The following is a 14,225-nucleotide window of genomic DNA, read 5'->3' as shown; positions in this document are numbered from 1 at the left end:
TTAATAAGTTGCTTGATAAGATTTTGCTGAATTTTTGTTGCTGCTGTTCTCTCGTTTAGACTGGGGAAAAAAAAATCACCCGATGAACAGATTCCTCCTCATTTAGGGGAATGCTGTGAGTCTCTTTATATGCAGTAGCTTTCTGGTTGGATCAATGGTAGCGTAGCAATACCAGATACCTTCTAGCAGGAGTAGAAATTGCAGTACACTCATCAAACACATGCTTTTGGAGAGGAAAAAATACCTAATTTCTAATAGAAAGATGGATTGGAGACTTAGCTAGAAAGACAAACATTGCAGTACTTGCTTGCAGTATAAAACAATTGTGTCGGCAGAGCTGTAGAGTTGTAATTTATCTTCCTGTGTGCCTGCGTACTCAGCATCCTAAATCCTCTGTCATCCTTTTTGCTGAAGAATGTTCCTGAGCTTCCAGACACTACAGAACACTCTAGAACTGACCTATCTCGTGACCTGGCGGCCTTGCATGAGATATGTGTGGCACACTCAGATGAACTCCGGACGCTCAGTAACGAGCGAGGTGTAATGCAGGTAAGTGACAAACACAGGTAGAGTTACAGCTTGAGATACTCCTTAATACCAGGATGCTTTTGTACTATTTCTGGCTAGCAGTATGACTGATAAACATTTTAAAATACGTGCATTTCGGCAGGAGGTTATTAGCCGTAAAGTTCATAGTTTTGTTTCTTCATGCAACAAAACCAAAGAGGGTTTGTAAAGTTCCAAGAGGAAGTTACAGTTTCTAGAGGAAGCCTAACCCACAAAATTACTGTCTCCTGACAGGCTCTCTGGGTTGTTAGTTTTAGCATCTTGGTTTTTTTCAGTTGAGAACTACATTTATTTTCATTACGTTTCTGTTGATACCTCATTTCTGCTTCGTAATTTGCTGGTACATTTGTAAACAAACATGGCAAACTTTTCTAGCAAACCCCCAGAGTGTGTTATCAGTATGCTTTCGTAGCCTCCCTGTTAAACCACAAAACAGCAAAAAGATCCATGGGTGGACAGGTGAAATTCATAATGCTGTTTTAGACTACCTTTTTGAAGGTAATGTCTTATTGACTAGGGAATCAGCTGTTTGTTTGGTTTGATATATTTTAAACTACCTAGTAGCAGATGTGATAGGCTGATGCTGAAAGTGCTTCTCAAGCAAGACTGTTCTGTTTCCATTAGCTGACGTGTGGTTTTACTGACTCTCTCTACAGCATGTTCTTAAGAAGCTTTTGGCTATCACTGAACTGCTTCAACAAAAACAAAATCAGTATTCAGTGTCTAATAACATCAGGTAGCAGCCCTCTACCTGAATTCTGCATGGATCCAGCATGCCCAACATGGCAACTCACACCAGTATCACTTTCTTCTTGCTCTTGCCAAAAATAGCACACCCTGTCACATTCCCAGTGATGTGTGAACTATGCAAAAAGAAAACACAGATTCTGTTGGTGAATGATTGTACCAGCAGCTTTTTAAGCTATCTGTGCAGGACATTTGCACTTTTTTCCACTTGGAAACAGTTTTCAAAACCTCTGAGCCTTGGTGTACAGTTCACCTTCCGCAAAGAAAATGCTGTGACTGTGTTTTGAACTTTGAAAATTACTCAGCAGCTCTGATTGCCAAAGTTTTGCTGTCTTGTTGGAAGAGAATTATCAACTGACATGAAAAGAAATGTGTTGTTTTGACAGCCACCTATAACTGGATAACATTTCTTACTGTAATTTCTGACTGGTTACAATAATTACAACTTTTGACTGTTTCAACCACTTTAACTTGTATTTACAGTTTTCAGAATTTGATGTTATGGTAGAAACAATCTTTACTGTACACTTTTTATACCATGCTGTTTCTCTTGCTGGAATCATGTTGGAAGAGAATATGCAGAATGGGTCTTGTCAGCTTTATTTTTTGATGTGCCACTGATTCAGTCTGAATAGTTCTTCCATCAAGAACTGTATATCCAGATAAATCACAACGCTTTTGTAAAATGTTTACAACAGTAAATAATTTGAATTCAGTAAATTTATTGATCATTGTATCAGACATGCATGCATTCATTAAACCATTTTATAAAATATGTATTGGTTGGTCTTTTGTCTACTGTAAGTCTAGCATAAATATTATTTTTATAAGTGAAAAATAAGTTTTTAAAATAAATCAAGCTGCAGATCAACTTTTTGTGGAAACTGGCTACCTTTGGTTGCTGTGGAAATTTTTTACAGTGTCTGCACACATGATGTACTTTGAAATGTGCATGCGGTGTCACTTTTTTAGCATGAATCCTTGGAACAGCATTACCTTGTTATCTAACATTGTTAGACGTTAAAACTGTATAAAAGAATTAAAAGTAAAAAATGCAGTTGATTCAGAGGGTATTTCAGCATCACCATTCGTAACTTTACATGATCTCAAGAAATAAAAGCATGCTGCTCTTCCCTGACTAGTCAGCCAATGACCCTGGTATTTGTCAAAACCAGAGTGGATCAAGTGGGTTATTCTGTACATTAAATTGGCTGGATGTGGGTAGTATAACATGGTAAAAATGAACTGTAGAGAACAGACTTGACTGGCTGTTCACCTATCATGTACAAAATGCAGTGAAGAGAATGAATCCAGGAAATTTCCAAAGTTGCATTTAGATGTGCGTATTATAGAACTACTTATATTCTAAAACAGTGTATGAACAGGAAATGGACTTTGCTCTAGAGCTGGAAGACATCTAACTACTTAGGAAGGTTTTTAAACATTCTTCTCAGTTGTCCCCAGGTAAGTTAGTCACAGCAACCTAATCTGAGATCACAGCTGCAGAGTAAGTCACAAAGATGTGATTATTACCTTCCATATTGTAAAATACGCTGCAGCCTCTTGGTACGTTTGAGAAGAGCTTCCCAAAAGTACCAAGTCTTAATGGCATGTTGTATTCTTTCAGCTGCTTCAGTGACAAGCTTGGGAAGATGGAAGCACGTCCAGGTCTCCAGCTTCCATTTAGCTGCTTAACTAAAGGCCCAGTTTGACATTAAGTGTAGGATTACAGCATGGCAGTAGCTGTTCTGGAACCAAAACTCTTCCCTGAGTGACAGATTTCTTAATAATGTTTGACCTTGAATGGATGAGAGTTTAACAGCCTTTTAGTAAAGTCACAGACTTTTATTTTAAAATGTTAAGAACCAACAGAATAAAAACCTTGGAACACACAGTAAGGTACCTGCAGCACGCAGATTCACACCTGACACCGAACGGTAGTTTCTGCAGTGGTGGGACTCTGTTTTCCTTCACAGTTATACTTAGTCCACAAGATCATCATCAGTCCACTCTTCCTGGAAGGGAAGAAAGCAATGCCTTGAGCAATGTGTGAATTTGGTGTGTTTCACAGCAAGGTACGCCAAGCAGTATGTGACTGCAGGTACATGGCACCACTGCACATGCTGCCACAGTAACTGCCACTACATATGCTCATTACAGAGAATTTAATTAACACATAACTTTTCACATCTCTGAACTGTGTCTGCTATCAGTAATAGAGGTAAATAGCACGTTTAAACTGATCTTAAACATAGTGCTTGTCCACTTTACTTGACAGGTGAGCATTTCTGCCAGGACTCTTGACGTCTGACAACCAGGACTGGTTGGTGCCTGGTTAACTTACAAGGCTAGCTCAACAAGAAATAGGAATTCATGCAAGGCATGCACAGAAGTTACTTGGCGAAATGCATGTCTGTTAAGTTCCCTTTCACATTCACATGACGTGCCTGACCTAAAGTCACAGCCAAGAACTGCCCACGATCTGCATTTCTGCTCAGACGTGCTCCCAGTGCTGAAGATGACTAGTTTTAAAATCATGGAGGCCCAGTCATTTTAGCAGCCCCTTTCTGAGGTTTCGCTCATATGTCTTCATTAAGGACAACTATGTAGATATTTTTCACAACAGCTCATATTACAACATTTTACTTTTTTACATTTTTATCGTGTGCTTTTCATGGCTTCATTACTTAGAGCACAGATGACTCAGCTGCCAAACCAGTACCCTGTGTGTTTCTTCTATCATTTCAGATTGATGACGTCTCCTTGCCATTGATAACAACTTCAGCTGCAAGCTATTAAATTAAAAACCAAAGCCTTATGATAGATTAGAACTGACTGTGCACTTCTAAATTACAGCTGAATTACTTACAGCTATAATAATGCTACTGTCAGCTAGCTACAGGCTTGGTGAGGTCTCAAGGTTTGAGCAGTATGCCCATACTATAAGCTTTCCAAAAATGAAGTACGCTTTTTTCTTTATATTCTGGTCAGCTCAGATCTGCTTTTGCATGTGATAATTACTCAGAAATCAAACTATAGAAGTACAGACTCTTGGCAGTTCATATACATCAGTATTTAAAAAGCCCAAGTTTCAAGAGCTGCTAAAACTGTGCAAGAGCTTATCGTGAAATGCTGTAGACTATGTGAATTTATCCAGTTTATTCCTTTGGAAAAAGAATTGTGACTATAACTTAACAAGAAACCCAAAATCAAAACTTTCTCTAACCATAGCAGCATAACTAAAATAAGACCCCCTTCAAATTAAACTGGGCTAGGGAAGAAGTGAGTCTCCAGAGCTTAGATGGAGCTGTTCTCCAAGTCATTTTGTGAGAAAGTGGAAAGTTTGAAAGTGTTAGTTTGTATTACGGAGTTGCGAGTTTCGATATGCTTTTCAAGACTGGCATTTGGAGTAAACGCTAGTCAAAGTTTTTACAGCATTAAATAGTTATCATAAAATATGCTTGAGGTTCCACAGAACATGCTTTCAACGCTGATTTTATTATAATCTTGTTCAAATAATTTTTAGATTTTAGTTTGACATCATAGCGTCAACCTGCTATGATAATTTATAGAGCAAGACTCCTTGAATTACAAAAAAACCCCACGCATCCTGCATTTTATGTTAGGATTTTGACAGACGACCCTCTTTAGCTGTTAGCAAGCTTTCCTAAATGCCATACTTAAGGTGTCTTGAGACTACCAGGTTGTACAATGTCTTCAGTATCAAGAAGTCCAGTTAAAAAGTGCTCTTCACAAAGTTGTTCCTCCACCAGAATGTATTCTCTACAACTTCCAGTCAATGTTGCAAATGAAAGCTCTGAACGGTATTCAGATTAGATCTGAAGGACTACCTTAATTCTGGTTTATTTGTTGAGTCACTCTCCTCAGTCTATCCCCACCTTAATTATACTTTGTCTTACAACCTCAGGTACTAGCTCCCCATCTGAAACTTAGGCAAGCCTTGCTAGCAAATTGGCTAACGTAGAAATTTAGTCTAGCAGCTGACCTCTCCTTTGTGCAAGAAGCCAAAGAAAGTAAGTGAAAACAGTTTCTGGCCATCAGAAAAACCACCACCGAAAACTCCCACAAAAAAAGCCTGCTTGAGTATATTTCATCATATACTCATTAATTTCATCCACATTCTGAGCAGTGTGTTTTCACCCGTGGAGCTAGGATTTCTCCTCAAGGTCCCAGCCTTCCAAAACCTCCTTGCATTGCAATATCCAAATCTCAGTTTCACAGCTATTTCCCCTCACTGCCATCACGGAGTTTCACATGCTGGAGTCAAGTACCAAGATTTATGCTGGTTTGTGGTTGTTCTATGGTTTATCAAAAGACTTTCAAAGCACGGGAAACAGCTGGAAGATGGCCTGTGAGTTCTCCCCCTCCCCACCAAAGATTCGGGTATTTAAGAACATTCCCAAACACAGGTGAGTACAAACTCTGGCTCATTTTTAAAAAAGAGTTGAAAAAGATTCTGTCTGAGCAACACATAAAAGAATTTTAACAGATACAGTTCATCTCAGCAGCCGTGTCACTTTTGTCTGGGCAGTTAAGAGTGGGAAAACAATTACTTGTACAATAGGTTTACTGACCTCATCCATTTTAGATCTCTTCGCGACATACTCATCATCTTCGTAACCTTTCCTCTTCTTCCTAACCCCCATGCAGGAAAAAAAGTGAAATGTTTAAGAATTTTTATAAGTCGGAGTCTCCTTATTTGGCCACAAGATTAGATTATGGACATATCTGTCACATAAACTACCACAGCCTCAACTAGCAGCTTGGTGGAAGTTCGCAGTGGGTACTAAAGTGAAAAGGGCAGAAAAGCAGAATCAGGAAGTCATTTGCCATCCACATAAGTCTTAAGAAAATGTTAAACCTTTAACAATTCTTGTTTTAATCACATGATTTTAAACCCTTGTTTCTCATTAGGTATGACATCAAGTGGCCTTAGAAGCCACCCGGGATTCCAGTTCTGTGTTACAAAATAATCAGTATTACAGCTTGCAGTGCAAATGAGCACAAAAGAATGTACACATGTATTACTGAAAGCACTACTTTGAGTCTTAGTTCTCAATTTCCAGTAGGCATTCACATAGTGAGCACGTGAACTGATGTCCGTGGCTATATATTTAGATGTTTTCGTTTTCAGTTACTCACAGAGATCAGAGAAAGTTAATGTTTCCATAACAATAAAAAAAGGCAGAAGTTTAATGCAACAAAGATGAAGTATCTACTTACATGTTTGTATTAAGTGAAAGCTCCAAGCTGTGACACTTCTCTAATTTCTGTTTTAGAGCAGCAACCTCTTCAGGCCTTGGCAGTTCGTATTTCTTTATGAGACTTTTCATGCCTACAGTGACAACAACACAGCTCTAAGCAAATAAAATAATTTCTGCTCTACTTTGTGAATTACACAAGCTTACCAATCAGTAGTACAGCTACTGTTATTTCTTATCCCTCATACTTAAGCTTAAGCCAACAGTTTACCCTCCTTTCCCTCATTATAACAGAAGCACAGTACACATTTTCAAGCAGCTTTCATTAGGGGAAAAAAAACCCTACACAAAAAATAAAAAATCAGAATGATACACAGAATAAAAACAATGTAATAAGTTTTCAAGTCTACACCTCTGTAAGGTTTTGAAAGCACTCTATCTAGTTCTTAAACAGACTCAAAAGGATACTGCAAGGCAACATGCAATATAATGAAAACACTTGAGACAGAAAGCTTACCAAGTAAAATCGATCTCTTCAAGGCAAGCATTAGACATTCAAATGCCCAAATTGCTTGCTTAGAAAACTTCCCATCCCACATAGCACTCAAACTTTAGAGGATTAAAGATCACACATATAAGACTTAACTATCATCTTACGTCCAAGGATTAATTCTAAGTAATGTCAATGTACAGCAGAAGCTGAGCACAAAGAACTACACTGAAACAAATCGTCAGCATCATTGATTCTGGATTTCCTCAAGGTAAATTGTAATAATGCAGAGTTCACATTACTCTGCTAACAAGCTACAAAATACACAGTTTTTGCACACAGCATTGTACCTCAGCCTTAAGAAAATGATTTGTCTTGTTAAGAATACAAATTGAATTTACAGCTACCCTGCAAGAAACAAGACTTTTTCCCTGTACCACCAGTTCTCTGTAAAACTAGTAATTTACAGATGCTTCCAAATTTCCTTCCAGCCATTGTATGTTTACAGAAGAGCTGCCTTCATGCTAACACTACCTTCCAGAATAATACAAGTGAAGAATGTGATCCCAGCATTCCCTTTGCATCTCAGCAATGGAAACCTGAAGACTGGACTTGTTAGCAGGAAGAGAAACAGACGACCATCTTTAAATTTAAATTGAACTTATAAAACTTATTTATAGATCCTGGTGACTTTTATGGTGCATTCACTACTAAAGTCAGCTTAGTCAAAGGACTAGATTTTTAATGCTACTCTTCTCCCCTTTAAATGTGTGCATTAGCTTAAAGCATTGAATAAATGATTACTTACTTGAAATTTCATATGCCAGCCTTTTCATTCAATTAAAAGGGTAATAATCAATGTACGACATACCTCATTATCTTAGCTAAACCATGCTAGCATTCTTGATATGTTATATAAAGATATATATCTCTGTGTGTATATATATTTTTTCTCACACTAGCAAATGTAAACAACTTTTGAAACATTTGTATAAGCTGCAAAACAGAAGTGAAGCATAAATCTTGGCATACCACTTAACATGAATCATTTAGCTTAGGAAAGGTACCCTCTGGTGGTAGAAGTGGTTACGTGCAGGCTTTTCCCTGAAGCTGTAATTTTTAAGTCACAGTGACTGAAAAGAGGCATTTCATCCTAACGTACAAAAAACATCATCCAGTTCCCAAAACAGATTTCTCACTTTCAAGTCAGTTGCTAGCACTCTTGTTCTGAGAAGCATCTGCCTTTTAATTTCATCTGCTTATATCATAGGTAAGCCTCAGTGTTTTCTTCCCCTGCACTCACGTGCCGTGTAGTTCATTCTACTGCCCATGTGTTACTTACCTTCTGCCGGCCCCAAGATGAAGAAAACCACTTGAAGCACACCTTTCTGCTCAAAGCTTTTGTTGTTTGGAAAAAGCTGTTTTTCTTCCTTTAGAGATACTGTTTATCATATTTTTCCAACATTTACTTACATTTCATGCCATCTAGTAGGTTGGTTAAGGATGTTCTCTTTTCTTTCAGCGTAAGACTTTCTGATAAATAACTGCAAAGAGACACGGAAGAGTAAGTTCTTAAAGTGAAGTGTCATAATTATTTGTGGCAGCTACCATTAGTTAAAGTGTGTATTATTTATTATTTACATCTGTTAGAGCTTTATGATTAGACTTAGTAAGAACACTTTGGTTACAGAAGTGCTATAAAGTTATAAAACTCCATAGCTGTTCTTACAGAAGAAGGATGTTGCAAGTGACATGACAGAAGTATTCCCTGGCTCTCTAAAGAACTAAAGTTCCAATGCTGTAGAATTAGACATCTGTGAGTAAGCCTCACTGAGTTAGGTCAGCTTAACGTTTAAGATTCTATGAAGCGTCATACTAACATCACAGTATGACTGCTGGAAGAGCACATACTACACGAGAGCCACACAGACCAAATGATCGCAAAGCTTGCAAGATGGGACTGCTTCTTTTGGCAGCTGAAAGCAAATACTAAATACTGTCAAGTCTCTCAGTTCTTTCCTCTTCCCTCAGAGATTCAAACTCCCTTTTACTAAGAACATGAACACATACGCACACTACCAGGGTAAAACCCCAACACACATGAGCAACAATCCTCACTAAGATCCCCCCAAGTGGATCACTAAGATCCCCAACAACCAAGCAGTGTTATCCCTTCCCAGGAAGTGCACTTATAGACAAATTACAAAAATTCAAAGACTCCAAACTTCAGTACTCTGTTCAGTCTGTGTTAATTTCAAACTCACTTCATAGACATACACAGCTGTATCAGTTGCAGCTCCCAGACTGAGGCACCAGCCACTATGAAGATGATAATTACTATAAGCTAAGAACTGCTATATTAGCAGCTTGTAGAGTTCAAATTTAAGACTAATATTTAACCTTATGCTGATACCAGAACTGAAGATTTGGAGCCACCTATCTGCCACAGCACAGTGGCACCTGTTTCTTCCTGAAGGTCTAACTTGTTCAAGACTGACCTATACACTGACATTATGGGAGCAACATGTTTTCAAACCTTTCATGTTCTGTCCCACCTACTCAGAGGTCCGCAAGACCTGAGCTGCAGCATTTGCCTCTCTCAAGTCCAGCAGCTCAAACTCACGTAGAAACGTTAAATGGTGCAGACAGGTGACAAAGACTTGAGTTCTCCACAAATACACAGATATGTTCACATACCTTGATTCACATGCTATCTACAAATTATTCTAGTTCTTTTGTAAGCATGCTTTCCTGAATTTTGGCACAAGTAGTAAAGAATATAAATTCACGAACGAGAACAACGAGTTTCAAGTTACAGTAAGCACCTGAATGTTTTTGCACTACTCTGAGAGGACAGTGAACTCCGTAGAGGATACTCCCAGACTGTTTCATTCTTTTAGAACAAGAGACATTTGAGATGCATTTAGAGCAGGAGGAAGGAAAGCTTCTTTAAAAAGAACTGTTTGCATTTGCCATTAGCCATTGTGCCTGTAGGCATTACACTCTAAATGCAAAATGCTCAGATGGAGTGTCATGTGATTAAAACACCCCAGATATAGCCACTTATAGCAACTACCTTGGCTGTTTTTCTGAAGAAAAGAGTATGTTTTGTTCTCAGGTAAAACCAAACCAAATAATCCATGCATTTCAGCAATGATATCAAAGTGTTTGATAATGCCTTTGCAAAGACCAGTGGCTAGACCACAGAAAGCAAAGAAAGGACTGATTTAAAACAGCACCTTATCATTAATACTTTTCCATCAAAATTGAACAGTTGCACCAGCCAAATACAGCACTTCGCTTCTGCATGCTTAGTAACTGTCAGGTCAGTGTAATTTCAGTTGACTACGTAACCATAGATACCTTATATTTTTTTTTTTCCTTTAAGTGATTCTTTAGGTGTTTCATACTCTCAGCTTCTACTGTACTTCCACTTTCTTCACTCTAATCTTCGAGATAAGTCCGAAAATCCTATGCTGTTCTAATTAGGGAAAAGTCATCAGTTTGAAATTTTATTTTCCTCTTCCAAGGGAATATAAAAAACAAACACCAACTAAGTGCATTTATCACCTACTTTTTGAAAATGGAAAAAAAAACATTAAAAAACCCAAACAGTACCACTTCAGTTTAAAAACATAAAGAACATATCAGAGCGTTGAATACACACTTCTACTAGTTAAGAATGTCTCAACAAAACAATTTTATACCAGAAGCAAATAAACTGTATAAATCATACCTATAACGAAAAAGAAAAAAGACTACCTTTCCATGTTAATTCCTGCTCTTGAACCACTAGATAATATGGCAGTGAGAGCTATCTGTGAGGGAGTAAAGAGCAGATACGCATCTGTCAGAGCCACTCGATTGAGGAAGTCATCAGCTGTCTTCCTCAAAACTTCAGGATTCTCCAGTATTGGATAGCGAGTCTAAAAAGTAAGTATTTAGGAAAGTAAGTAGCTGTTCCTCATCTTTTGGTTCATAAGGTCTGAGCAAACAATTTAACAATATTTTGTAAAGCTAAAAAGTAGCAGGCCATCTTCTTATTCTAGAGATAATCTAAAAGGCTTAAAAGACCACAAGCAAACCGACCTCCTTTCAGGTATTTGCCTACCACTTTAGAAACTCGATCTTTTAAGATCACTGGCACAAAAGGAAATAAAGTTTTCTAACACAACACATGACAGATTTGTATTACGTTAGTATACAGAGTATATAGCATATAAAACAATACTACCTTCAAGTCGATTAGAAATCCCTCAAATGGCCTGTATGGATTGTGGACGATAAGATTGAAGTTCAGTTGCTGAATAAGCAGTAGTTCATATTCCAGTATTTGTTCAAGTGCTTTCTCCTGTCCAAGAGGGCTTTCTCGAAGGTTACCAACAAACTGTGCACTGGAGACGTTAAATTCATCTACTTTACAGGCCAAAAATGCACATGTGAGCCTTGAGGAGGGGAAAAAAAGCAGACAATTGACATGTGCAGCATCCACCTTGTTATCAAGAGTTCTGTTCAATAAATTTATATCTTCAAAACACCATGTTCTGAACACAGCAAACTTTTCCAAATGGAAACTGGAAGTGACCATACTGTGTCTTTACTCATATTCAAGCTCCCAGATGTACTTTGTCATTTTTTTCAAGTCTTTACACATATCAAGACTATACCTCCTATGTTCTGCTTGACGGAGTAACTCGAGATGCGTTGATAACTCACATTATTATCCGAGGATGATACTCCATCACTGAGTTATTGAGGTAAAAGCGTTTGAAATACATGCAAGCTGTTCCCTAAATAAAAAAAAAAAAAAAGGGAGGGAAAAGTAAGTATAGAAGCAAAAATGGATTAAGGAAAAATAATTTAAAAAATGGTATGACAAAACAGAACAGAAAAGTTTGAATATATACTGTAGACATACAGGATACACTAAAGCACTAAGACTAAAGCACTAAGAAAAATCAAATTAGCAAATCTACAGGAAAGAATTAGCACAGCTCTGTTCCCGGGGCCTGAAATTCAGGGATTAACCTCTAACTTGATTCACGCTGGCTTCAAGCAGGCAAGAAAATGGGAACACTGTCGGCTTATTTTCAGTGAGAACCGCGTTCCCTGCGCAGCGCTCCTGACGAGCAGAACAACCGGGACAGTCAGGATAGATGGTGCAGGAGCTGGTTTGGCAGGCCCAGAGAGCGTCACATGCCGGTACTGCTGCTGCGGGACAGGCACGGGGCATCGCGCCACCCCTACACCTGACCCCAACCCCGCACCACCCTGGGCCCTGCTGGCACAGGGTACCCCGAGGAGCCGCTGCTGGGGTGATGCCATGCCATGCTGTGCTGTGCCATGCCTCCTTCTGGAAGACAAGCCTTATGAGGAACGACTGAGGGAACTGGGGGTGTTCAGCCTGGAGAAGAGGAGGCTGAGGGGAGACCTCATCACCCTCTACAACTTCCTGAAAGGAGGGTGTAGAGAGGTGGGGGCTGACCTCTTCTCCCTGGTGACAAGTGACAGGACAAGAGGAAATGGATTCAAGTTATGTCAGGAGAGGTTTAGATTGGATCTTAGGAAACATTTTTTCACTGAAAGGGTTATTAAACATTGGAATAGGCTGCCCAGGGAGGTGGTGGATTCACCATCCCTGGAATTGTTTAAAAAAAGGGTAGAGGTGGTACCTGGGGACATGGTTTAGAGGTGGTTTTGTCAGGTTAGGTTAATGGTTGGACTTGATGATCTTAAAGGTCCCTTCCAACCTCAGCAATTCTATGATACTGAGACGCACACAATGCCATGTCATTAAATATTTAAAGGTCTAACACATCTATGCCTGGAAAAAAAAATGGCAGTTTGGTTATCTTTTCCTCCATTTTTAGACATATATTTAGGAAGATGATGCTCAAACAGTCGTCAAAAATATCTTCCAGAGAAAAATTCGACATTTAAGTTACAATTAAAAACCAAAGAGTGAACAAATTATCCTGAAAGCTGTGAGTAATCCCAGCCAAGAGATCTGACTTCTTACATCAGTTAATTTCCCAATACATTTAACATGTATGCTTCTCTGTGTGCCTAGAACTACCACAGTCTGTCAATGCCAAATTTCCAAGCTGATCTAAACACCACTGGCATGAAAGCAGATGTATTCCAAAAACATTACTTGGTGAGTCTAACCCAGCAAACACACGCTACAGGGGCCACTTGTGAAATAGAAGGTCTGGCTCCACAGAGCATATAACTGCAGCCTACTGCTACATTTCAAATGCATCTTCAGACTAGGCACTCTTCATCTTTGTTATTCACCACAACTTCCAGACAAAGGGAGGACTGACACAGGACAATATAGGTTATATATCTTTATGGCTACGTGAAAACAGAAGCACAATTTCATTCCCTGCTTCAGCTGTAAGACCCCACTCTTTCTCTTCTGAAACACACTCTTCAAAGATAAGTCAGTTCTAAGATTTTTTTTTTCTTTTGTTAGTTATTTTCGTGCCCGTACAGGTACTTGCACCAGCTTGCTTTGTGGTCAGACAAGCACCAATGCCTGAGATACAACTGGACCAAAAAGCCCAACTTTGTGATCAGTGAGATCATTGTATTGCTTAATAAGGCCACATGTCTTTAGGTTTGTTTCTAGTTTTTGCTTAAGGGAGAGGAAAGAAAACATTTGAGTCATCCATGCAAGTGTAGCAGCCACAAGAAATGGATGAAGGTGAGAAAACAACTCTCTGTTTCCAAAACGGCTGCACTGCCCAGAAAACAGGAAGACATAAAAAGCGGTCTCAAACACAGAGTGTTGGACACTGGAAGGCGAAAAACCTGAAAGGTATCCGCGGTCTCAAGAACAAGACAAGCAAGCAGCAAGCGAGGGACCAAGAGGCATGAAGGGGGCAAAGCCTGCAGCTCCCGTGAGCCACCAGACCGCGAGCAGATCAAAGCAGCACCGAGCAGGCACTGCTGCTTACCACCACAGATCTCGGCATGGCAGGCTTGAAGACGGCGCAGAAGTCCAGCAACCGCTTTTCGTAGTACTTGCATATCGCCAGCTCCTCGTGGGGCTCCAGAAGAATGAGGTCGTTCTGCTGGACCTTGAGGGGAGCAAAGCTGAGACTCACTACAGGGCTGCGCTCCCCGCTTCCGCCCCGGCTCCTGCCCTCAGAGGCGCAGGGAGCGCCCGCCGGGAGGAGGCCGCAACGCTCACC

General features: G+C 39.4%; 2 protein-coding genes across 2 annotated transcripts in view; one reads left to right on the top strand and one right to left on the bottom strand.

The window, feature by feature from the left end:
- The window catches only part of RASA1 (RAS p21 protein activator (GTPase activating protein) 1), a 64,269-nt gene extending 62,077 nt beyond the window's left edge, over nucleotides 1-2,192 (top strand). Inside the window, exons 25-26 of the mRNA XM_009886880.1 lie at nucleotides 415-549; nucleotides 1,224-2,192. Coding sequence (XP_009885182.1) covers nucleotides 415-549; nucleotides 1,224-1,307 — 219 coding nt within the window. The 3' untranslated portion in view covers nucleotides 1,308-2,192. The remainder of the gene's footprint in view (nucleotides 1-414; nucleotides 550-1,223) is intronic.
- A 1,104-nt stretch (nucleotides 2,193-3,296) lies between these two features.
- Nucleotides 3,297-14,225, bottom strand: part of CCNH (cyclin H) — a 50,959-nt gene continuing 40,030 nt past the window's right edge. The window contains exons 2-9 of the mRNA XM_009886879.1: nucleotides 13,989-14,111; nucleotides 11,743-11,816; nucleotides 11,261-11,471; nucleotides 10,789-10,952; nucleotides 8,500-8,570; nucleotides 6,559-6,670; nucleotides 5,910-5,970; nucleotides 3,297-3,329 (exon numbers count right to left, since the gene is read on the bottom strand). Coding sequence (XP_009885181.1) covers nucleotides 3,297-3,329; nucleotides 5,910-5,970; nucleotides 6,559-6,670; nucleotides 8,500-8,570; nucleotides 10,789-10,952; nucleotides 11,261-11,471; nucleotides 11,743-11,816; nucleotides 13,989-14,111 — 849 coding nt within the window. The remainder of the gene's footprint in view (nucleotides 3,330-5,909; nucleotides 5,971-6,558; nucleotides 6,671-8,499; nucleotides 8,571-10,788; nucleotides 10,953-11,260; nucleotides 11,472-11,742; nucleotides 11,817-13,988; nucleotides 14,112-14,225) is intronic.

Source organism: Charadrius vociferus, unplaced genomic scaffold (genome assembly GCF_000708025.1).
Source record: "Charadrius vociferus isolate BGI_N301 unplaced genomic scaffold, ASM70802v2 scaffold244, whole genome shotgun sequence".
NCBI classification, from domain to species: Eukaryota; Metazoa; Chordata; class Aves; order Charadriiformes; family Charadriidae; genus Charadrius; species Charadrius vociferus.
The sequence above is the reverse complement of the archived record's forward strand: the minus strand, read 5'-3'. Positions and strand labels throughout refer to the sequence as shown.